The 25,149-nt window shown below is 55.5% G+C and overlaps 1 protein-coding gene and 1 long non-coding RNA gene across 2 annotated transcripts; one reads left to right on the forward strand and one right to left on the reverse strand.

Annotated features, from left to right (window-relative positions):
• Positions 1-4,442: 4,442 nt before the first annotated feature.
• LOC146430495 (uncharacterized) lies at positions 4,443-12,457 on the reverse strand. Its single transcript, XR_014855377.1, has 2 exons — positions 7,540-12,457; positions 4,443-7,391 (listed from the first exon to the last, which is right to left on the reverse strand). It is a non-coding gene; the product is annotated as an uncharacterized LOC146430495 (long non-coding RNA).
• A 49-nt stretch (positions 12,458-12,506) lies between these two features.
• PRODH (proline dehydrogenase 1) lies at positions 12,507-25,081 on the forward strand. Its single transcript, XM_085076289.1, has 14 exons — positions 12,507-12,826; positions 13,360-13,547; positions 19,432-19,466; positions 19,776-19,925; positions 20,059-20,123; positions 20,494-20,610; positions 20,759-20,838; positions 21,095-21,176; positions 21,481-21,573; positions 21,665-21,811; positions 21,960-22,135; positions 22,216-22,314; positions 22,716-22,804; positions 24,138-25,081. The coding sequence occupies exons 1-14, from the start codon at positions 12,524-12,526 to the stop codon at positions 24,317-24,319; spliced, it is 1,806 nt and encodes a 601-aa protein (XP_084932415.1). The 5' UTR covers positions 12,507-12,523; the 3' UTR covers positions 24,320-25,081.
• The last annotated feature ends 68 nt before the right edge of the window (positions 25,082-25,149 follow it).

A 25,149-nucleotide genomic window follows, 5' to 3' on the forward strand; every position in this document is an offset into this window, starting at 1 on the left:
TGCCCAGACCCATCACCATTAGTGAGATAAGCTCAGAGCATTGAGTAGTCAAAAGTCAAGAGAAATCATCCTGGAAAATGTAAGGAACGTCTGAACAATTAGCAGCAGATTGTGAAAAATTTTGAAGGCTTAAAGAATCCTGGGCAAGTGCAGAAAAATCACTTTTCCTGTGAAAAATAAAAATATATAAGTAAAGGAAATTAAGAGTTTGGGGAGTTACAGCTCATCCAGACTGGCTTCAGTTCCTCAAAAAAATTTGGAACAAATTAATTAACTGTTCACTTGTAAATACCCATAATGTGATAAAAATAAAGGATAAAAACCAGCCAACACAACTTTACCAGGAACAAATGATGTCAGGGTGATCTAATTTCCCTCCTTGCCAGGGTGTTTGGTTTAGTAGAGGAAGAAACAATAGATGTGATCCATTAGGCAAGGCCTCTGGTGCATTCCCAGAAACAGGCAGGGAAGTACAGTTCCCTGAGTGAAAACATGGGAGATGGGTAAAACTGAGAGCAATAGGTGCTCCAAGTAAAGCTGGGGGGCTCAGAGCAGGGGCAAGGGGGGGTCGCAGGTCTGTCCTGGGTATTCTGAATGCCTTTAATTTTCCTATAGCACGATTGGTGGGCATGTCCAAATGCAGGCAAGACACCTCTGTGGATTCCCAAGACATCAGGGATCCCCAACCCCTGACAGACGCCCAGTGTTGCCAAGTTTCCCTTGGGAAGGAGGGTAGAAGCTTCTTCTAAACATCTGCAAGTTAAAGCAATTCCTCTTAACTGGACATTTCAGATGATGGGAGGTGCATGGCTATGAGTAAAGCCCTGTTAAATAGATATAGATTAGATATAGACGATATATAGATATAGATATATAGATATATATCTATATATATAGATATATATAGATATAGATATATGTCTATAGATGATATAGACGTAGATATAGATGATAGATATAGATATATGGATACATAGATTAAAATAACCTATTATAGTTATTTAATTCTGGTTCATGTACTAAATTTAAAATTCAGTTCTTCCTGCAGCCCCACTCTGAAGTCTCCTGTCTGTTAAGCAATGACCAGCAGCTGTGTCAGCTCTGTTACTCAGCCCTGGGGCAGCAAGACGGCAGCCTCAGGCAGCTGCCCTGCTGCAATGAGGGTGATGGTGCGGGATGGAGCTCCCAGTTCAAACCAGTTCAGCACAGACCAACAGGAACCACCCCCCACCCCACAGAGCAGAGAGGTGAGCTCCAGCCCCACCTGCTCATCAGGGCAGACAGTTCCAGAAGAGCCCTCCAAACGCTCCTCTCTGGGCAGCTCTAAACAACAAAAAGTGTTTTAATCCACCCTACGGCCTTTCCTTTCCTCCTTTTTTTCTGCCAAGACCAGAGAAAATACTCCATTTTGAGAATAAAATAGTGCAGAAAACCAAAATGACACAATCTTAGAGTTCAGCATCATGCACAGTCCCTCAGCATGAAGAGGTTTGACAGTTTGTACTGGGAGGAAGGTGTGATGCTGCTATGTTTCTCTGGAGAGGAAAAAAAAGAAAGAAAAATGGATGGTTTTTATTTTTAGAAGTTTTAGCAGCCAAATTGTTGTCAGGCCGTCTGTGCTCTGCTGAGCAACACAAAGTGTTGGGCACAGCCAAGAAGAGCTTTCTCACAGAGCAAAATGTCACCATAAAAACAGGCTTCATCAGAACTCCAGCACCCTTCGTGGAAAAAAATGCCAAATTTTGGACAAATTGTGTCTTGTTTATCATCTTTTTTTGTTTCCATTATCCATTTATGGCTGGATAAATATGAGACTGGGCCTGAATTGCTGTTTTATTTGGGAAACTGCCACATTTCCCTTTTGTGTCCTCTGGTGATTCTGGACAGCTAAAGGAGGTGTGGGACTTCAGTTCTCCTCTACCTACCACCACCACCCAGCTCATCTCTTCACTGTTGTCCATCCTCTGTAACTAGAGATGCTAAAGAAAACAAAACTGGATTATTATTTCTCTTTGTTCTCTGGCCTTGGACATTTGCCCCATCTTTCCAGGGCTCGACACTCTCATGACAGACTCACAGCATTGCTGAGGTTGGGGAACCTCTGGAGACAGTCCAGTGCCATCTCTGCTCAGGCAGGGTCACCTAAAGCTGGATTCTCTGGGCTGTAGCCCACAGACTTTTGGATATCTCCATGGGTGGAGAGCACTGCTTCTCTCATGAGTGGTGTAACCATCCTCATACCTCATCCTTGGGCTCGGTCCAGTAACCAGCGTCTGTCTTGTACTGGGAAGCACAGCAGGGTGCAACACTCCAGATTCCACCACTCCTATCTGTAAAACCAAACTGGTTCCCCAGTAATTCCTTGCACCAGAGAGCCAGGCTGTGGGAGCTGTGTCTGTCCTGGAGAGACACTCACAACCACAACTGTACCCACCACTATCTGGCTGTGATAAGGGCCAGGCTGGCAAACTGGCACATTTCAGAGTCTGGGCAGCCTGGGCCAGCCCAACAGTGGTCCCGTGGGTGCCAGGCGGGAGCAGGCAAAGGCAGAGGTTGTGGGAATTTTTCTGACCCCATCCTTGACAGACAGACAGCCATGTCCCAGGGCAAATTTGTTGCTTCAGGATCCTCATAAATGCCAAGTCAGTGTGTGATGGATGTGCTGGGAGCTCCTCCCAGGATCTCTCTGCACCATCTCCCAGGAGCAGCAATAAAACTCCACTGCCACTTGGGCCAGGATGAGGTGTATCGGGAAAAGCCTGGAAAGGAGCCATTTTGGGGAGCCCTGCAGAAGTCAGGCTCCCCTGGGCCAGAGCAGTGAGCTGATGGACCCACCTTGCTCTCGCTGGGCACTGCTCCATGCACACATCCCTTCCTCCTGCCACTCTCTGGAGATGCATGTATGTCAAAAAACACACACACCTTTTTCCTGCCCGAATACCTCTCATATGCACACACACACTCTCTCTCTCTCTCTCTCACACACACACACTCTCACACTCACTCTCACACACACTCACACACACACACACTGCACAGCCCTGCGTGTGCTCACCCCTGCTCCCCAGCACCCCTCGCCATCCCACGCGGGCACTGGCACTGCTGGGGCTCGATGACAACACAGGGGAGAGCTGCCATGTCCCACAGCATAATAACAGGGGCAACCAAGGTGTCCCCAGCCCGGGTGGCCCTCCCAGCACCCTGCAGGAGCCCTGGCGGGGGCAGGCAAGGAGAGAATAGATGCAGCCACCCAAGGGCAACCTCAGTGCCACACACCTGGAACACCCAGCCTGGGGCTCCTCGGGGACCTTGTCCAGACCCTGACACCTCGCGAATTCCACCCACCCTACGGGAGAGCTGAACACTCCCGCCGACAGCCCATCCCGCTGCCTGAAGAGCCCGGGCTCAGGCTGGAGGATAGACACCAGGACACCTCGGCTAGAGAACAGCTGGATAACCGAAGTTTTCAGCAGAAGTGGAGGGCTCGCAGAGCTGTGCTGAGAGAAGGGTGGAGGTAGACCAGTGCGGAGGCTGGAGGAGTCTGAGGGGCTGCGGCGGGATAAATTCACGGGAGCAGCGGCTTCCAGAGCGAGCCAGACCCTGGGCTGGGCATGGAGACACCCACAGGAACGGGGCAGGGACAGCAGGACGAGCCTGCGGTGCCCGATGGCAGCCGGAGCTCGCGGTGTCCCCCGCGCTCTCACCGGGACAGGTCCTGGGAGCTCCGGGAACGGCGCCGCAGCGCCATCCAGCGGCCGAGAGGCGCCACCGCCTCGGCCCCTCCGCTTCCTCCTCTCTCCCGTCGTGCAATCAGCCACAGCTTCTCTGGGTACCCTGTGCCAGGGCCTGCCCACCCTCACAGGGAACAATTCCTTCCCAATATCCCATCTGTCCCTGTCCTCTGGCAGTGGGAAGCCATTCCCTGTGTCCTGTCCCTCCATCCCTTGTTCTATGTCCCTCTCCAGCTCTCCTGGAGCCCCTTTAGGCACTGGAAGGAGCTCTGAGGTCTCCCTGGAGCCTTCTCCTCTCCAGGTGAACACCCCCAGCTCTCCCAGCCTGGCTCCAGAGCAGAGGGGCTCCAGCCCTCGGAGCATCTCTGTGGCCTCCTCTGGACTGGCTCCAGCAGCTCCCAACCTACAGCCAGCCCCAGCTCACCCTCCTGGCTGCTCTCAACTGTCCCTTCAGCACAGGATAGGCCACCACCACGTGCTCCACCCAAAATCATGTCCAAGCTGTGTTGCTGTCTCGTGTGGGTGATGTTACCCAAAGAAGGGCAGGAGCATCTACTGAGGATCACATCTGCATCATGGTGCTTTAAGCACCTCTGCTCCGGGACACATAAACATCCACCTCCCCAGGGATGAGCCGCCCCATCCCGACCATGCTGAGGTTCTGGCATGTCTTTGGCCTCTCATCATCCTCTTGATGAAGGAACACAGTCAGCAAAGCGGGGAACAAGAGACCCGCACAGGCTCTTGGAGCTTTATTTCTGTTTCTGAATAAGAAACACAAATCTCTTCTCTCCAAAATCCAGGGGAAAGGAGATGCCACAGTGCTCCCTGAAGGGAAGGATAGGAGAGCAACCCCACATCAAATTTGGTGATGACTTCTCCAAACTTATGGCAGAGCAGCTTCATCTCTCATCATCAACTTGCTTTTTTTTCACCTTGAATTTGCTGCCTCTCCCTATATTGGAAAAAAAAATACCCAACGCACGAAGACATCTTTTTAGTAACACAAAAATTACCCAAAGTATAAAGACAACTTTTTAATAACAAAAGAAAGATTTAAACCTTTGGAATGACTCAGATCTAATCTTGTACAGCTGTTTCTCCACAGGTAAATTTTGAGGCCTTTGGCCTCAGCACCTGGGGACTTCCTCAGTGGGGTCTCCATGGAGTGTTGTGGGGTCCCCACGGAGCATTGTGAAGTCCTTCCTGATGCAAAGGACCTCAGGACTTGGCACAGCCCATGAAGGTCCTTCTGCAGAGCTCTTCAAACCTTGCAGGGATAGGTTTGCATCCTCTGGCAAGACCTGAGTGGAAGAACTCACGGGAGGTAGATGGAGTCACAGCAGTCTCCAGCATGGCCCTTGTTAAAACCTCCCTCATGCATCCCAGAGGCAGCCAGCAATGCACAAACTCAGAGCAGCTCTTTGATTTTGGTTTCCAGTAACCAGAGCTTGCAACAAGATGCCAGCTCCTCATTTCCATTTTTCTGGACTATGTCAGGATTGCTGTGATGCCACCATGGATGTGCAGCATCTGCTGTGGACAAGCAGCCAGAGGATCAAAGCCTTCGGGCCACCTCTGGGAGTGGGATGGGATGATGAGATAGCCATGAGAAGACCACTGAAGTGTCTGCTTCTGAAATATCCACTGGTCCAGAGACAAAAAAAAAAAAAAATCCTTGGGAAAGCCCAGAGAAAGTCATGTGTGGTGGTGTTAACATCACCTCTTACACTGGCAGAGCCTGACCTGGCTGAAGCAGAGCTGCAGAGAGGCTCTCCAGAGAACAGAGCAAAAATGTCAGCACAAGGAACAACTTTTGCTGGGTCTATCTGCCAAGTCCCACCTGGATTCTGTCCAACTTTACCCTTTAGAGCTGAAATTTTCCATCCTGGAGTATTTTTCTTTCCAAGTTTCAGGGCAAAGAGCCACAGCCAGAGGGACGGGGAGCTGGGGCAGGCAATTACCCCAAGATCTGCTGGGGGAATGCTGCCTTTCACTGGCAGATGAGGCTTTGGAAAGAGAGCTCACTTTTTCCAGCTGTATCAGCAGCTCTAATGAGAGAAGATTACTTTGGTCTGCATTAAGAAAAAAAAAAAATAAAAATCCATCATTCCAGTGGAAAGCTGTCACATGGCCAGATTGTGGAACAGGGACTTGGAGTGTTGCCTTCTCCTGTCCCCAGGAAAATCTGCAGAAATTTGGCCAGTGACGTTGAAAACTGATTTGAGTTCTCATAGAGTCAAGGTGTGAGTTTTGGTGGCAACTGCCAGCACTGCTGTCCCAGGCCCAGTGTCCCCTGGCTGTCCTTTGTGAAGCATCCTCCAGAACTCTGGAGAGGTTCTGTCCTGTGCTCTCCCCTGTTCTGGACTGACTGTCATGGCTGTGAGACAGCAGGAACAGGGCTCAGCAAGGCAAGCCTCCCCTGTGGATGCTATGGCTTGAATCCTTCTGAGGAGGGATGCTCCCTTTGATACTTCCTTGGGCAGAGAATTAAAAAATTACATATAAAACTTCAACCAGAAGAAACTTCTTTGAGAAAAATGAACCACTGGAGTGCAAGATTCAGCCTTGAAAAAAATACAGTATAAAGGGTGAAAACAAATCTATGAGTAGGTCAGCAGGGATCTACAGCCCATGCAGTGAGCAAGGACCTGTGGGTTTGGATGTGGAGTTCAGGGCTGAGCACCCCTGGTCCTGTGGTGCCCATCCCAGCTTCAAGGTAGGGACTAGCTGAGATCACAGGGCAGAGCCCACAGGGCAGGTGGAGCAGGAGAGGAGACACAGCAGATAGGGAACCTGGACAGGAGCAGATGGAGATGAAGAGAGGTGTTCAGCTGACCTGTCAGGTGACAGATGGCCTTCATGCTGGCTGGGGAGGGAGGTAGAGCCAATGCTGGCAGCCAGCAAGTGCAGCCACTCTTCCCTTTTTCCCCTTAATTTGTCTCAGAAGGCCCCTGTGCTCCCGTTGTGGGGCTGTGCTCAGCTGGCACAGAGGCTGTGGTGCTGGTGGGAGGGCCCTTGAGTCCCCTGTCTCCATCTCCAGGACATGGCAAAACACTCCTGACACAGGGACCCAAACTCAGAGAGATCAAACAACCTCCAGAAAATAAATCTATTTTCAATTCTATTTTCTATTTTTTTCCTCTTTTCAGCCTTTTTGGGGTTTTGCACAGCTTCTCTGGGACAGGAAAATATGGGAAAAGGATGAAGGTTCCCACAAAATATTTGTCTGTGTGAAGGAAGAAGGCAGGAAAACAACAGAAAATAAAGAAATATAGAAATAAAGAAACCAGAACAGCTTTCCCCCTTCCCTACAAACAGTTCAAGAGCCCAAGGGAAAAGCAAACATTTTTTCTTCCATTTTGTTCCACTGGAAGAGAAGTCCAAGTGCCCCTCAGTGCTATCTGCTCACAATTAAATACACAGAAATTTAAGAAGCAAAACTAAGTGACACTTGAAAAAAGCAAGTATCCATCAGCTGCTGCAAGCTGGGAACTGACCTGAACCAGCCCGAAACCTCCTCTGGCCAAGAGCCATCTCTGGCAGAGGCTATTCCGGCTCTGCAGCCACAGGGCACTCACTGGAGCTGCAGCTGCCCTCGAATCAATTGGGTTTTGCTGTGAGGCATCTCTTGTTTCCAGAGGCTCAGTAATTAAGAGCCTATTTTTAGAGAAATGAGCCACCACATTAATCAATAAGGAGCAGCCAGGTCCTCAAGGATAAGGGGGGTTGGAGTTGCTCTGCTCCAGCCTCAGGAGCTTGTCCCCAGCCCCATGATGTGTGATTGCCCCTAGGTGCTGCAGGGAGCTCTACCCTGTGCCCCCAGCTCACTGGGGTCCTACAGGGCACCTGGGATCCTTGGCTCTGTGGGCCTTTCCAGGGAATGCTCCTGGCAGGCAAGGACTGCAAAAAGACTGGAGGGGCTCCTTAGTAGCATCACCTGCGAAGTGTTTGGGGGGATGCCTCTGGCCAGCTGGACTTGGAGCAGCTGGTTCAGGTCTCAGCAGCAGCTCTTGATGGGGACAAAAGGGACAGAGCCATCCCCACCATATGCTCCTGCTGTCCCTGCCCAGGCTGGCCCCTTCTACCTCCCAGGATCTCCTGCTCCACCCCAGAGGAAGAGCCAAGCAGCCCCTTTCCTGGAATGTTCCCCCAGCACGAGGTGTTTAAATCCTTTACAAAGGGCTAAAATAGAGATGGCTCCCTTCCAGGCACTCTGGCATCCAGGCTCTGTAAACAACTCAGCCACCAAGGGAGTCAGCTGGGAGAAAAGGCTTTTCATGTCCATTCCCCAGGCCCCACTTCCACAGAAACCTTCCAGCATGATCCTTTCTCAGCTGCAAGAGGAACAAAATTGTTTCAGGTCTTCACTGATGTTCCTTTTCCCCCAAGCACACTTGTGAACATCTCATATGACTCCCTCCTACCAGTGAATGGAAAAAGAGAAAGCAAATAAAAACAAATAATTAGCTGATGTGGTAAGTCCAATGTGTTTCCCTTCCTTGGATATTTTCTAGGTTCCCTTTCAGAGGCAACTTATTTTTTTAATAGAATTGGCCTTTCTGGAGACAGGAATTCACCTGGGTATTTCCCCATGGATGCTGAGCTGCACCAGACCTCAGGAACTCACAGGGAGAATCAATAGGACATTTGTTTCTTAGGCTGCAATGATTCACCAAAAATCATTGGGATGCAAGTGGAAAAGGTCAGGGATCAGAACACGGCCCAGTTTTCAAAACCCCAACCATGCTGGGAGAGCAAGGTCTGGGGTGGCCAGGATATTAGCTGCAAGAGGAGCCACCCAGCATCTCTTTTCTCTGCAGGGTCTCTGGCAGCTTTCATATGCCCAACTCAAAGGAACACTCCAGAAGCTGGAGCTCCCACCCTGTGACTCCCCAGGTGACCAGCAAGTTCCCAAAACTCCTACTCTGGTCCCGTAGAGGCAGGACATGGAGTGCTGCAGCCTCATCTGCCTGTGCCACGCTGGGATGAAGATCACCCTAATCCTGCTGGAGCAGCTGAACCTTGTGGGGGCTCTACAGCATCCGATGCAAGGGAAAGGATGAAGTTCCCTGGTTCCCCAGCTGTGAGAGGGAAGGCTGGCTCCTCCATCCTGCTGCCAGAGTATGATCCGTACTGTGACACAAGTCAGAGCCACTCCTGGGAGGGTGACAGTGAGGTTGACAGGGTGCTTGCGGGGTCAGAAATAACCAACTCATTATGCAAACACGGCCCTGTGCACCTCACAGGGGTTTATCCCCTCAGAGTGGGCAGTAGTGGATCTGGAGTTCTCCCTGAAGAGTTGCACAGTGGGGGATGAAGTCTCTTGTGAAGAATAAAAATCCTCAACAAGATGAGAACCAACAAATGGTTGCAATTTGGGAAGTGCCGTCCTCACGTCCACCTCCTCCCAGGTTTTGCTAGTGGTTCCACATCATACTCTGACCCACACAGCTCCTGCCACGCCATCACCTGCTGTTCCAAGGGGCACCTATGGCACCACCAGATGCCAGCTGAGGATCCACCCTGCTACCACAGGATGTACGTATCCCTCCTGCATGCTGGCTTAGGGTGGAATGATTTGGTAGCGCAGGTGCTGGGCACAAGTCAGGCGTATTGTTAGTGAGAAATACCTGACAGAGGAGGAGCTGAATCAGCACTATCCAGGGAAATCTCAGAGGAGCAATGCTGGAAGCATGGAGTGCTGGAGCAGCAGGGCTGGAAGGCTCACAGATCTGTGGGACAGCGAGGACAGAGCCCCAGCCTGAGGATGGGCAGGATTGCTCCCAGCCTGGCACTGGGCTGGAGGAAGAGGAGAGTGAGGAAGGCTGATCCTTGCACTCATGGAACACAGCCAGCAGCTTCCAGGTCTTGTGCCCCTGCCTGCTTCTGTCACAAGGCAGGAGGAGCGATCCTCCCACAGCTCTCCTTCCCAGATGCTGGGAACGGCTGCTGTTACTCCTTGCCATCTGTTATGTTTGTGGTGTCAAAGAAGCCTCTGCTGAGGGCTGGCCTATGAAATATGCATGGCATGGCCTCCCCTTCTAAACTGCCATCCCCTCCTGTGCCAAATTCCCTCCCTGCCTATTTGTCTCACATTCAAATGTTTCTTCACATTTTACAGCTTCTCAAGCCATCCATAACAGCTTCTCCTGGATTTATTCCCATCACTGGTGTGGCTGAGAGTGCCCATAGAAGGACTTGGATGCATGTTTTCTGACTTGGGGCATGTTCCCCATGTGGGATACAGCAGCATGGTTGTGTCCTTGGCGTGTGTTCCAGCCATGGGCTGGACTGATCTTCCCATGCCAGCTGCAGCCATCGTGAGCAAGGACCGTCCCCTCTGTGCCAGCAGCACCTGCCTGGGTATGGTGGAGACGGGGACAGTGGCCTTGAGGGCATAATGTAACAGCCAAGGAGAACTGGGAGCTGGGGGGTCAGTGCTCTGCAAGGCCATAGTGACCCACGAGGGCTTGGCACAGTCCCCACAACAGCCTGGGAGCATCCCTGTTGGTCTCCGTGCCACTGGCAGGGCTGCCAGCTCAGGGATTTCCTCTGCTTTGGGTACTACCACCCCAAGAGAAACCCCATCAGATTTCACTTCTACCAAAAAGTGGCTTTTTTACATTTCATCTCTGAGTTTGGGTCTGAGACTAAAGTTTCTTCAGAAACTTGGACCTGGTTTTGTACCACAGACTTCCAGTCCCAGACAGATGCTGTGGGGCTGCAACTCTGGTGGCAGCGCCTGGAAGTGCCTGGAAGCTTTCCCTAAGATCCTGTTTCCCAGGGGTGACTGGTGCCATTAGAACCTTTGAAGGGAATTTTGTCTGTGGCACCTGGCTGAGAAACAAGGTTTGAACTGCAGCCCAAGAATTAATATGTGCAGTCTCATCATGGCAAGGAACTTCAGGTGAATTATTTAGCTCTAAATGGCATTAAAGAGTTAACACAGCACAGGAAATGTTTTGAAGTGGATGCTTTTCCAGACCTTTGTGCCCAGCTCTGTCATGAGCAATGCCACTGTCTGGCTGTCACCGTGGAAGGACAAGATGTTTCCAAAGAAAATCTTACAAATGAGCTCAGGGAATCCCTGTGGTTTCACTGCTGGTTACAGCAATGTCAGTGTTGGGGAGGGGAGAAAAAAATAATTGCAGGACCTAATTTTCCCAGCTCCGGCCTGCGCTGAGCATTCCCGGCACAAGATGTCACTGAGAAGCTGGATTTGAACAGCTCTGCATTAGCCCAGAGTCATCCTCCGGGTGCCACTTGAAACGGGGCTGGAGAGGTGGGCATGGAGAAAGAATATGGTCACAGAGAGAGAACGTGGGCACAGAGAAGGGATGAGGGCACAGAGAAGCGACATGGGGACAGAGAAAGGATGCAGCTGTGATGCTGCTGTGAAACAATCCTGTGAAAAGGAAGGGAGGTACCTGATCTCCCAGGGCAAGACTCGGGAGCATTTCTGACCGCGGGGTGTCAGGAAGTTGCTCGGTGATCTCCGGAGCTCAGCGCTGGGTGTGCCAGGGAGGAACAGCTCAGGAAAACGCCTGCAGGGGCAGGACAGGCACTCGCTCTGCCTAGGCAGATCCCGAGTCCCTGCCGGCCCTCTCTGTGGCTTCACGGAGCAGGCGAAGCCAAACAGCCCCAATCCGTGCCGAGGGAGCCAAGTCTGCTGCCTCAAGCCCCCCAAGCACCCATGGACCCCGACCAAATGAGTGGGAATTCAGCTGAAACCCCCAACTGTTCACACACACATCAGGAGGAGCAAGTGCAGGGGCTTAAAACATCTCTCCCATGACAGGTCCCCCAGGCATACTATGAGATCCCCTCCCCAAGTGCTTCCAGCTCCACAGGCTGGATATACCACAGCCTGCCCCAGAGATAGCTACGAGGGAATAGGGACCCTGTGAGACATTCTTTGTTCTTCTGGGGCTGCCCTGAGCTGTCAGTAGCCCCTTGGCCCTGCAGGGTTGGCCCTGGTGCTCTCCCCAGGTCCCCTTCAAGGACCACTTCAGGGCTTCCTTTTGACCGTCATAATTTTCCCAAGGGTCTTGTCTCTTTGTCCTGCTCCCAGAACTACTCCAAGGAAGAGATACCCCTTCTTCCCCCACCCAGGGCTCCCCTCGAGCCGCACCTGCCCCTCTAGGCCCTTCCTAGGGCTTCCAGGGAGGGATGCGCACCCGGGACAGGCTGAGTCAAGGGGATGGGACTGGGGAAGACACGGGGCTGGGGGCTAGGGGAGCGGGATGCACTAGGCAGGGTGGCTTCAGCCCTGATGCTGGTCCCGGTGATGGTGCCAGTCCCGGTTTGTATCTCCAACGCGGTCCCTATCCCAAAGTTGGTCTTGGTCGCAGTCCCGGTTCCAATCCCAGTTACGGTCCCAGTGGCAGTCTCGGTGCTGGTTCCGGTCCCTGTCCAGGTCCCAGTCCTGGTGCAGCTTCCAGTTCTGGTTTCGGTTCCAGTGCCGGTCTCGGTGTTGGTCCCGTTCCCAGTCCTGCTGCCGGTCCCCGTCCTCGTGTCGGTGCCGGAACCAGTGACAGTCCCGGTCCCGATCCCAGTGCTGATCTCCGTGGCGGTGCTGATCCCTGTCTCGGTGCCAGTACCAGTCCCATTCCCAGTCCCTCTGCCGGTCCCGGTGCCCATCCCAGAATCAGTCGCAATCCGGGGGTGCGGGGCCGGTTCCGGTGGCAGCAGAGCGGGGCCAAAGGCGGGGCGGAGCGGGGCCGTGGGGCCGGGGGCGGTCCCGCGCGGGACGTACTTAAGGCGGCAGCGGCGGCGGCCCCGCCGTGCCCATGGCTCTCCCGAGCGCCGCCCGGGTGCTCCGCGCCGCCGTTCGCCGGTGCGATCCCCCCAGCCGCCCGCGCTCCGCGGCCGCCGCCGCCCCCCACGGGCCCTCCCCGGCGGCCGCGGGCACCAAACCCCGGCCGGGGCCTCCTCCTCCCGCGCGGGGCGCGGAGCGGGTCCCGCCGCCGCCTGCCGTGGATTTCGGAGACCCGCGCGAGGCATTCCGCAGCAAGAGCAGCGCGGAGCTGCTGCGGGGGCTGGTGGTGCTGGGGCTGTGCGCCGTAGAACCGCTGGTGCAACACAACCGGGAGGTGGGTGGAGGAACGTGTCTGGCTTGTCCCCGTGCCGGGGGCTACCGGCTCTGGGCCGGCGAGGCTCTCGCTCAAGGGCCGCCCGCTCTGGAAGATGCGAGGGCCCTTCTGGAGGGGGTTCTTGCTCCGGGAAGTCCTATTTTGGGACTTCGACTCCCGGGATGGGGAGTGCCCCTTCCGGAGGTGCCGATGCGGGATGGGGGTTCTCTCGCTCCAGGGGTGACTGTTCCAAATGGGGGGATCTTTCGCTCCGGGGGGTGCCTGTTTTGCAGCATGATGGTGCGTCCCAGGAATGTTCTCACTTCGGGAGGTGCCGGTCCTGGGCCGGGGGGGCTCTCACCCTCGGGGTGCCTATTTCGGGACGTGTCATTCCCCTTCCGGGGATACTCTCGGTCTGGGGGTGCGTGTGCTGAGGATCTCTCGGTCCCGGGCCGGAAGGTGCCCGTTTTGGGGGATGCCAGTCCTGGGTCATGGGGACTTTTCCTCCGGGGATGCCGGTGAGGGGAGGGTACTGAGCCGCCGCTGTCCCGCAGCTGCTGCAGTTGTGCCAGCGGGTGCTGGGGCAGACGCTGTTCGAGCGGCTGATGAAGATGACGTTCTACGGGCAATTCGTGGCCGGGGAGGACCAGGAAGCCATCAAGCCGCTGCTTCGGCGGAACCAGGCCTTCGGCGTGGGCGCCGTGCTGGATTACAGCGTGGAAGAGGACCTGGGCGACGGGCGGTGAGCGCGGGGCCCGCGGAGCGGCGGGCGGGGTGGGGGGAACGGCCCCTGACCGCGCTGCCATTGGCTGTGCCCGCCCAGCCCCCCACTCCCATTGGCTGCGGAGCCGCTTTGCGTCACGACCTCGCCCCCCCCGGTGCCACCGCCCATGGTCGGCACAGCGGGGTGGCAGTGCTCCGCACACGGGGGAAGCAGTGCTCCGCACTCGGGGATGGCAGTGTCCCACACAGGGGGTGGCAGTGCCCCGCACACGGGGGAAGCAGTGTCCCGCACACGGGGATGGCAGTGTCCCACATACGGGGATGGCAGTGTCCCACACAGGGGGTGGCAGTGCTCCGCACACGGGGGAAGCAGTGTCCCGCACACGGGGATGGCAGTGTCCCACACAGGGGGTGGCAGTGCCCCGCACACGGGGGGCGGAGGGGGACGGGACGGGACGGACTGTGTCCTGCACAGGGGCGTGCTGGGTCCCCGTTAGGCCGTATCGCTCCCCCCGTCGGTCTGCACATACCGGGTGCTGCCCCCCTGACTGAGGCACCCCCTCTGTCCCCATCTATTCCCCTGCACACACCGGATTGCAACCCTTCCTGGCGGTGCTGTACACCCCAAACCCTCCTGCACCCCCTGAGGGGGTTCTCACCTCTATCCTCCATCTCCTGTGGGTTGCTGACCCCTCCATTCCACCTTTCCTCTGGGGTGCTGCCAACCATGTCCCATTTTCCCTACCCACCCTGGAGCGCTGTATCTCCCTCACCCCTCTGCACACGATGCATTGCTGTCATGGCTGAAGTCCCCCTTTCCCCTCGATTGGGATGCTGCCCTCCATTCCTGCCCCCTCCATCCTCCACCATACAAACACTGGGGGGCTGCCTCCCACATTTTGGTGGACTCAATGATCTTGGAGCTCTTTTCCCATCTTAACAATTCCATGATTCCACTATTTCCACCCTCCACCATTTCTACCCTCTCAAGCTGGGGTGGTGCCCCCCTTTCCCACACTGCTCCCCAGTCCCGGCCAGCCTTTGCTGCCTCCCGCCCTCTGCCAAGAGCTGGCACCAGCCCAAAGCTGCCGGTAACTTTCCATTATTCAGGCTCCAGCTCCGGGCAGCTCCGCTCTCCGGATCGATGGGCCGCTGGCCGGCACCCCACAGTCACGGGGGTTGGCGGTGTCCAAGGGTGGCCCTTCCGGAGGACACTGGCTAGGGATGCGCCGTCTCCCAGGCAAGGCTGCACAGCGGCAGTCCCTGCTGGCAGCTGGGGACACCGTCGAGCTGTCACATGCTTGTCAAGTGGTGTTAAAAACACAGCGGTACCGACTTTTTAGGGTGGTTTGCGAGCACGGCGTAAGTCAGGGTGGTGTTGCGTGGGCTGTCGCTGGGAGCCTTATCTCTGGTCCCCACAGTGGCACTGCTTATCGGGGACCGCCATGTGCCATGGCGGGTGCCACTGCCCCTCGCGGCTGCTGCTGCTGGTAGACATCCCCGGGCGTGGTGTCTGTGTCCGTGATGGGAGCAGGCACTGGGTGAGGGCAGGGAAGCTGTGCGGGGGGAGGTAGGCTGCGCCATCCCAGACTGGGCTGCAGACTTTGGGGTTTTTCTAAGAAAGCTTCAAAGCTTTTTCAGAAAAACCCCAAAGTTTGCAGCCCAGTTCTGTTTTGAAGGTGTGTAGCCAAGTGTTTCTTCCCTTGACAGGCAGCCATGGTCAGGGCACAGTGCTAGCATTCCTGTGGGCTGAGCTGGCAGCACCGGTACTGCCAGGCTGGCCCTGCTGCCCTCCATGCCTGGCTGTGCCTGTGCCAGGGGCTTTCCTGTGATTGACTGCAGAAGACTTTCAGACAGGCTCTGCCTGCACCTGTATCCCTCCTGCTAGATGGGTGCCAATGGTTTGTGAGCTGGCAGGGCTGTGCTGCTCTCCCCACTGCTGCAGATTGGGGTTTGCACCTGTGGTACTCCTTGCTAGATGAGTTCTGACTGTGTTGTGTGGGTCATTCGCACCCAAGAGAGTTCCCAATGCGTCCCTGTCCAAGCCCCGGTGGGATTTTGCATGGATATCAGGAAAAGAGTCTTCACCCAGAGGATGGTCAGGCACTGAACAGGCTCCCCAGGCAATGGTCACAATCCTGAGGCTGCCAGAGCTCCAGGAGTACTTGGATAATCAGGCCAGTGTGGGATTGTTGTCCTGTGCAGGGCTAGGAGTGAGACTTGATGTCAACAAGGGTCCCTTTCACCTCAGGATGTTCTATAACTCTATGAACAGGGACAAAGCCCAGGGTGGCATTGGAAGGGTTTTGTTGAACCCTGCCCCTTGCCCCCATCACTCTGAGTCCTCCTTAGCTGTTTTGGGGGCAAGATCCCAAATTCTCAGTGCATCTGCCATGGCTGGTGCTGAGTTGGGCTGCAGAGGTTGAGAGGGGTGGGCAGTCCTGGGTTCATGGTTGCTGTACTCCTGAGCTGTGTCTTTCCCTTTGGTGAATGCTTCAGGATTGTGCTGCTACCAGCCAGGAAGCAGAGTTTCACACCAGAGCAGTCAGTGGGTGTTTTAGCCTCTTGGTGCCACCTCCTGTGGTTCTTCTGGAGCAAGCTGGAGATAATGGCAGGCAAATGCCCCTTCCACTCCAGCAATGGGCTGTGGCACCTTTTCCACAGCCTTTCCAGCTGGGAACAACAATGCAACATGGGCAAGAACCAGCTTATCCTGCATACCACAGGCCCCTGCCTGCCCTGCTTAGGCTGGCATCCAGGATTCTGCCAGTTTGTCCCAGGGGGCCTCAGCCACATGCTGAAGGCTGCTGCCAGGTCATGGTGACATAGCTGGAAAAGAGGTGTCCTGCAGGCAGCGGAGGGCTGGAGGTTCAGGGTGGGTGCAGCCCTGGGCAGGGTGGGGAGAGGCAGCACTGGGAAGGGGTTTTGTCGCTGTTGAGCAGCTAGCAGAGTAATGAATGCATCAGTTCTCAGTGGCAAGAAGGAATGACCTTTATTGTTTTGATTTCATCACATATATAGAGTTCTCAAAAGTGTCCCAGAACTTGGGCAGTGCAGGCCTGGCCAATCAGGCCTGGGGGAAGGCTTCTGACTGACCAATCTGGGTGACTTTTGAGAACTCTATATATGTGATGAAATCAAAACAATAAAGGTCATTCCTTCTTGCCACTGAGAACTGATGCATTCATTACTCTGCTAGCTGCTCAACAGCGACAGGGTTTCTAGTACCTGTGGGGTGAAACAGGGAGTCCTCCCGTAGTGGAGACGGTTGTGGTCTCCTGGCAGGCTTGGCGCCATTGCTGGCCCCTAGGCATCCCAAGACTGCAGATGGATTGGGGTTGTGCTGACACAAGAAGGAACAATCCTGCCCCAAAGCATTGTCAGATGCTCTTCAGCCTCTGCAATGCAGAGTGTGGACTTGGCTTCCTCTAGAAATTCCTTGCATGGATATCTGACACCTGCCCCAGCCTGGCCAATCCTGCTCCCAGAGCTGCCGCCTCCCCTTCTCCTGCTCCCAGTGCTGCTGCCACCCCTGTCCGGTGCTCTGTCAGCACATCCCTGGGATCATAGGACAGCTTCTGTTCAGCTTGAAGCTCTCCAAGGCAGTCCTGTGGTGGACCTGGGCTGGTGTGTGCTTATAACTCCTGCACAGAGCAAGCTGAAGGTCTATTCTGCAAAGAGCTTTGCTTTATTCCTACCTGTGCTATTTTAAGCACCTCCCATAGCTTTGATATGAACTTCATGTAACCATGGATCTTTTCCGTGGATGTGGTAACTCAAGGACAACTTCTCTCTGGTCCCTCATCCCCTTTACCAGACCCATTTGCTGCTAAGCAAAGCAAACACACTGCTGCTGGCATCCTCTGGGTAACCTCCAGGGCCAAAGGGATTATTTCTGACAGCGGGACCTTTGTGCTGCTCCTGAGCTGGTTTACTTAGCCTGATCCAAAACTTCCTAAAAGCCCCATCTGCTGTGTCAGCCAGATTACCCCTCCCAGGCATCCAGCAGGCTGTGGCAAATCCTCACAACCTGTTTAGGCAAGTGGAAGTTCCCAGGCCCTGAGTTCAACCCTGAGGCTGTTTCTTTCTGGATACAGCCTGCCAGGAGCATCTGGACAGCACCTAGAGATGGGACCTGCTTGGGGAGACTTGCTGTGGGTTTGCAGAAGGGATGGTCAGGTATAAGCCAGGTTCAGTGGCACTTGTTGGGTGAGGGAATGGCTTTGCTGGCCAAGATTAATATTGTGAAGTGAGTAGCTGGTATCCAGGACGAAGTTATTTCTTCTGCTGGAAAGAGCTTCCTTTATTTTGTTTGATGCAGAGAAACAAAATGAGCACCATGGCACTGCTTTGGATGCCTCCCTAGAGGATGAAAGAATGGCTAGTGCAGTCATGAAGCAGAAATGCTGCTGGGAAGGGTATGTTTGTCTTCAGGAACACAAAACACTCCCATGTTGTTGTTTGCTAATTGAGCTGTGCCCCTTCACTCCAGCACGTTTTGCTCCCAGCCACTTGTCCCCAGCACCTTGGATGTTGTGCCCAAGGTGTGCCTTGGGCTCAGAGCTGTCCCCCTCCCACAGAAGCCATGTCTCTGTGTGTCCTCATATCACAGCAGTGTTCAGCTGAAGCTGTCCCCTGTGCCACACCACCTGCTCCAAGGGGAGCTTCCACCTAGCAAGGGTTTCCTGATAAATCCCATTTCTGACTGTATGACCTCTCCTCCTTCCTTTCCTCAGCCCTCTGTATTCAGGGACAGAAAGCTGCTTTCCCTGTCCTCAGGCAAATAAAGTCAGGGAGCAGAGGCTGCTAGACATGGTGCCTGCTGCTCCCTGCAAGCTCCAGGTACTCCTGCCCTGGCTCACCCCAGGCTTCATGGCACTTTGAGCAACAGGGCTCCTGGCTCCAGGGGGCCAGAGGGAATGGCTTGTTTCCGGTTTTTTATGCTTCCAGCAGTCCCTAATCCCTGTCACAGAGTTTCCATGTGGGAGAACATGTCCTGGGACCATACCATGTGACTCTCTGCTCTCTTGTCCAGGCCTGCTGGCTCCGGATGGGTGGCTTTGCTGCTTCCCTCACACTATGCTTCTCCCCAGTTGGGCTCAGCCAGTTTGGGGGCAGTGATGCCAAGGCAGAGACCTCCTGGAGGAGATGGCTCTACTGCCACTTAGGGCTGCTGTACAGGGGCTGACCCTGTCCCAGGTGAGACCCTGGGTCTGCAGCTGGATAGTTGGTGTCAGCAAGAAGGCTTAGCTGCTCAAGCTCGGGAAGGATCTCATAACTTGGCCAGCATCCTCCAGGCTGTCAGAGCCCTGTTATCTCCATGGCGGAGAGTTTGGACTTGAAATGACACCCGAGGTCAGCTGGAGTTGAAAATGAGACACTGTTTGTGAGTTGTTGGCTGAAGCCAAGGCACAGAGGAGCATGGAGCAACAAGAGCACCCTCGGCTCAATGTGCTCTGGGTCTGGAGAAGCTCCATGCTTCATGGTCTGGCTGCTGGTGCCATCAAGGTGAGGAGGCACTGGGTTGAGGCTTAGTGTCACCACAGCAAGGACCATGAGCAGGTTGGAGATGGAGCCTCCCAGCCCCACCAGACTGACCTTGTCCTTGCCATGGGGTGGGCTGTTGGAGAGCAGCTCTGAACCCTGGGACAGAGCACCCTCACTGTGCTGCCTTAGGACTCCTAGGTCTTCCCTGGATGGATAGTGAAGTCCTGTTCCCTTCCTCATGTGGGTTTGGGGCATCTGACATGCCAGCTGGATCCCATCGGCGATGGGATGGCAAGGGAACAGCAGGGTCCTGCACCAGGATGGCAGCACAGGAGTCTCCGAGCTGCCCTGTCCATCAGCATAGGGTTGCAGGGGGTTGCTGACCTGGCCCTTATCTTCCCTGTTTCTCTTCTTAGCTCCCGCACCTCTGCAGCCGAGAAGGAGATAGGAGGTAAGTGGCAGGAGATAGCCTGGAGGTCTGGGCACCACAGGCCTGGTGTTGTGGGGAAAGGACCCAGGTACCACAGCCTCAGAAAATAAGCTGGATGAAGAACAATGTGGTTCCTGGCCCAGTCCTGCCCTTCAGCAAAGACTCAGCCTCTGCTCAGGCACAGAGCAAGCAGGGCCTGTGTCAGACCTGGGGGCTCTTCTGAGGTCCAAGCCGGAGCCTCTCTCCCCTTCACCCTCACTGGAAGCTCCTGGTGAGGTCATAGGAGCTTGGTGGGGCTGCATGGCCCATCTCCATCCTCTTCCACCCCAGGAACAGAACAAAGGGAGAAGCAATACCAAGCCCATCAGGGATTTGGGGATCACCATGGTGGGGTCACTGGTGCCCACACCTATTTCTACACTGATGAGGCCAAGTGTGACCAACACATGGAGACTTTTCTCCGCTGCATTGATGCCTCAAGTGAGTGTTCCACATGTCCTGAACAGCTCCACTGTGTTGGGGACTGCAGGGACCCCTCAGTCCCACCACCACCACATCTCTTCTGTCCAAGGGCTGACTGTCAGGCTGACTCTGTCCTTGTGGCTCTATCCAGGTGGCAGCTCAGAGGATGGTTTCTCTGCCATCAAACTGACAGCGCTGGCTAGACCCCAGTTCCTGGTGAGTGCCAACACTGTGACTGGGTGTGGTGGGGCAGAGCCAGGACCACAGATGGTGCTTCTGCTGGGGTAGGTGCCAGGCTTGCTATGGTGGCATCTCCAGTAATGGCAGAGAGGAGTGGGCACCAACAGCCTGTCCCATGTGAGCCCAAGACCCCTGGAGACTCTGTCTCAACTTTTGGAGAGACATAAAGAGCTCAGAAGTTTAAAGGTCCCAACACAAAGGGAGGGTGTGGGTCTGTACTGTTTGGCTTTGCCAAGGTGCCCTGCTCCAGAGTCAGCATTTGCCTTGGCCTGGGTGTAATCTTGCAAAGCCCTGAAGGACAGGAGGCTCCAGCCTGGGTGTCTCACCTGGAGCTCTGTGCCCACAGGTGCGGTTCTCAGAGGTGCTGGTCAAGTGGCGGAGATTCTTCCACCAAATGGCCACAGAGCAGGGCCAGGCAGGGCAGGCAGTGCTGGACATGAAGCTGGAGGTGGAGAAGCTGCAGGTGAGGCAGGTGATGCCTGTGGGAGGAGGCTGTGCTGTGGGGATGCACAGCTGGAGGTGGCTATGGACACAGAGGTGCCAGAGCAGCCCTGAGCTGTGACACCTCAAGCAGACAGACCCCTGTAGCCCGACACTCCTTTTGGTGGCAGGAGGCACTGGCCAACCTCGGCATTGCAAGCAAGGCAGAGAGCCAGCAGTGGTTCATGGGCGAGAACCTGGGCACTTGCGGGTAATATGCTTGGGAACTGGGGGTGCTGCAGGGTGGGGACCCTGGTGGACTTTGTCCCTGTCCCTGGGGCAGCAGCAAGGGGAGGTCAGCTCTGGCTCAGCACAGCAATAGAGCATAGGGGAAGTTTGGGCAGAGGTGACAAGACAGGTCAGGGTGGTGTATGTCATGTGTCCTTCTTGCCGGTGGGGCTTGGGAGCTGGTAGAGAGCCCCCTGCCTTTGGAAGGCACCAGCAAGGACCTGGCTCTCTGTTCCCAGCACTGTGGACCTGCTGGACTGGAACAGCCTGTTTGACAGCCGCACCAAGCTCTCCAGGCCTCTGCTCATCCCCAATAGGAAGGTGGGTACCCATCTTTGCTACCCCCAGAGCGGTCCCACAGAGCATTTGTGGAAGCAGCTGTCATGCTCTTCCCAGTAGGTGCTGGTGGCTGCAGCACTGGTGGCAGAGCTCAGCCGTGCTGTGACCACAGTGTGCAACCACCAGGCTGGCAGGGTGGGCACCCTGTCACACCATGCTGGCTGGGGGGTCTGGGAGGCTGAGGTGGGGCAGCAGTTCTGGGGATGGGTTCCCTCCAGGGGCATTTGTGTCCCCCATGGGCAGAGCTGAGTGCAGGCAGGGTGCCACAAAGCTGTTTTTGTTTCAGACTGGGCAGCTGGAGCCTCTGCTGTCACGCTTTAGCGAGGAGGAGGAGCTGCAGATGAAGCGAGTGCTGCAACGCATGGATGTCCTCGCGAAGGTGAGGGGGCCCTGGGGCTGGGGGAGCCACAGAGGGGGACACGTGGAGCAGGCAGCCCTATGAACCCACATGTGTGTCATTCACCCTGCAGAGAGCCATGGAGAAGGGCGTGAGGCTGATGGTGGATGCAGAGCAGAGCTACTTCCAGCCAGCCATCAGCTGCCTCACCGTGGAGACGCAGCGCCACTTCAACAGGAGCCAGCCCATCATCTACAACACCTACCAGTGCTACCTGAAGGTGAGGCTGCCACCTCCCAGCACCTGCTGGTGCGGGTGGATGGAGACCTCAGCTCTGAAGCTATGGCAGTGCAATGGTACAGCTGCTGAGGCATAGTCGGTTGGCACTGGAGCAATGACCTTGTGCCATCTCTTCCACCTGGTCACAGGAGGCTTACAACAACATGACAGTGGACATGGAGCTGTCACGCCGGGAGGGCTGGCACTTTGGCACCAAGCTGGTGCGCGGTGCCTACATGGAGCAGGAGAGGGAGAGGGCGGCTCAGATAGGGTATGAGGATCCCATCAACCCAACCTATGAGAAGACCAATGAGATGTATCACAGGTAGGGGACAGCCCCAGCCACGGTGCTCCCTGTTGCCCCACTGGGAAGAGGCCTCACCAGAGGCCCGTCTTGCCTTATAGGTGCCTCGACTACATCCTGGAGGAGATCAAGCACAGCCGGAAAGCCAGTGTGATGGTGGCATCTCACAATGAGGACACAGTGAAGTTCACCCTGCGCAGGTGGGTGCTGGGCAGGCAGTGTGGTTAGGCAGGGACAAGGGCCTTGAGGCATGTGGTGGCCCAGCAGAGCTGCAGGGAGATGTGCTGTGGTTCGTCTGGTCCCCCTTGAGCTCACCTGGGGGGGATCCTGGTTCCCACCTGGTGCTCAGGGCTTTAGATGAGGCTTGGAGCTGGGATTACAGCATGGTGTCCCCAGTGGCTGCAGAACTGGTCCCATCTTCAAGCCAGAGGCTTCTGTAAAAACAAATCACTCAAGTTCTACATCCCACCATCCATATGGGACATGGTCAGTGCAATGCTGTCCTATTTGGAGATGATCCCCAATCCTCTGGTGGGACACACTGCCTTGGTGATCTCTGCTGCGTCTGCTCTCCCCCTCCTATCTGAGGCTTGTTTTGCAGGATGATGGAGCTGGGGATCCATCCCTCAGACAAGAAGGTGTGCTTTGGGCAGCTGCTGGGCATGTGTGACCAGATCACCTTCCCCCTCGGTGAGTAATTGGGGGGGGGGAGGGGCGGGTTGGCAGAGGTGCCCTTGCCCTACCAGGACCCCTGGGATCTCCCTGAAAAGCTGCTGTGGGGTCTAGAGGGAGGGAAGGAGGCTTGCCTGACAGGCAGGAATGGCTGAGCACAGTGCCTTGCTGTGGGAAGTGCTGTGACACCTGCATGGGGTTTGGGGAAGATGTAGATGAGAATATCAGTGGAGAATCACACCTCTTTCTTGGAGTTCCATGAGCCTGTATTGGCTGAGCAGAAACATTCCCACTTTAGAATCTGAGCCAAGATCAGGGTGCCCCAAGATGGGGCAGAGACTGGTTCTGGGAGACAGAAACCCTCTGCTGTACCTCTTCAGCCTGAGGCAGGTGCACACTGAGTCCTGGGCTCTGCTAACAGGGTGGCACCAGCCTCTTGTGTGACCTTGTCCTCAGCCACTGGCCCAGGCAGCAGAGCAGCCCTGCCAGGGGCCTGGACAGAGGGACACACAAGGGTCCAGGTACTCATCTCTGGTCAGGGACTGATCCCCCTGCCCCCACCAGTGTCCAGAGCAGAGTCCCAAGGCCAGCAAAGCAGCAGGAGGCAAACTGGGCAGTTGTCCAGTGCAGATGCTGCTCTGTCCTGGAAGTGGGGTTTGGCTGTCTGTCGGCAGCCTCCTCCAGTCATGCTGAAAAAATGTGTTAACTTGATGTTTCTGGTTGAACGCTCCTTGAGCTGGCTCAGCCCTGGCTGCCAACATTCCCAGGGCTCCTGGTGACCTTGGCCCGCTCCCTCTGGCGCTTTCCCAAGCTCCCGGTGCTGAGGCGGGAGAGATGCACCACTGCTCCCCTCACCAGGCTCTGCTGCTCCCGGGATCCCCCTCCCAGTGCCCAGCCACAGCCTTTTGCACATCCATCCCTGTTCCATCAGCACATTCCCAGGGGCATGGGAGAGCTGTCAGGGAAGGGCTGATGGCTTTTTTTTCCCCTCTCTCTTTTTTTCTTCCCCTCCTTTTTTTTCTTCACCCCTTTTGCTTCTTCACCCCTTTCTTCCTCACCCCTTTTTCCCCTTCTTCTCCCCTTTCCCCCCCACTTCCAGTCCCTTCTTCCCCCTTCCCCCTCTTTACCCCATTGCTCCCTTTTTCTCCCCCTTACTGTCCCTTCCTTCCCCTTTCCCCCTATTTTCTCCCTTCCCCCCCTTTTTCCCCTCTTCATGTATCTTCCTGCTATTTTCCTTTTCCTTTTTCACTTTTTTTTTTCACATTTTTCCTCCTTTTCTTCCCTTCTATTTGCTTTTTTTTCACTTGTTTGCTCTCGACACCTCCCTGACCTGCAGCCTCTCTCCCCACAGGTCAGGCTGGCTTCCCAGTGTACAAGTATGTGCCCTACGGGCCAGTGAACGAGGTGCTGCCCTACCTGTCCCGCCGGGCCCAGGAGAACAGGGGCTTCATGCAGCGGGCAAACCGTGAGCGGGACCTGCTCTGGAAAGAGGTCAAGAGGCGTCTCCTCACAGGAAATCTCTTCAGCCACTGACCCCAGCCCCAGCCCCGGGGCTCCTGTGCCTTCAGCCTGAACCACTGTCACCATTCCCCATCCCAGTTCTGCTGCAGCTCCCCCAGCCCCCTTCGCCCTGGGAGAGAAGTGTCCTTGTTGCTGTTGAGCCACTCACAGCCTTCCAGGGGCCTCTGGGATCGCCCCAGCTGGCACTGCCCCAGAGATGTCCCATGGCCTCTCGAGCTGTCCCAGGGGAGATGCTGGGGCTCTCCTGCCAGCCCACCCCTTGGTGAACACTGGCCTGGGTTTTTTTCCCTGGCAGGATTGCACAGGGTGATTTTTCCACTTGCCTTGTACCATGGGCTCAGGTCCAGGTGGGCTGGGTGACTTGGGGACAAGCTGGCCTCAGCCAGAAGCTCCTCCAGCCTCTGCCAGGGTTAGAGCTTTTTCTCTTCCAGACCTTTGAAGGGGCTGGATCAGCCCCTGTTGCCTGCCCCAGACAGCCACTACTGCCTGCTTACTGGCTTTGCACTGACCAGAGCTGGGCAGGTCCAGGCTCTCCCCTATCCCACTGGAATAAGCTGCCTGGGGCTGTCCATCCTCAGACACGTCTGGTGGAGCAGGAGGGGTGAGGGGAGCGGACTGGCCCCATCCCTGTGCCATTCCTGCCCTGCCCACAGTCCCTGGGTCTCATGATGGACCAGGGGCAGTGGGAGCACCACAAGCTGGACCACAGCTCGGCTCTGCTGTACACTGGGTTTGCAGAGAATGGAAATGATTAAATCACAACTGTTCCTGCTCCTCTCTCTCCCTATGTTGTTGGGCAGCCACATCCCCAGGCACTGCTGTGGTCTGACAGGGGGTTTAGT

The sequence above is a fragment of the Lichenostomus cassidix genome, chromosome 15 (genome assembly GCF_008360975.1).
Source record: "Lichenostomus cassidix isolate B80296 chromosome 15, HeHo_3.0, whole genome shotgun sequence".
Classification (NCBI taxonomy): domain Eukaryota; kingdom Metazoa; phylum Chordata; class Aves; order Passeriformes; family Meliphagidae; genus Lichenostomus; species Lichenostomus cassidix.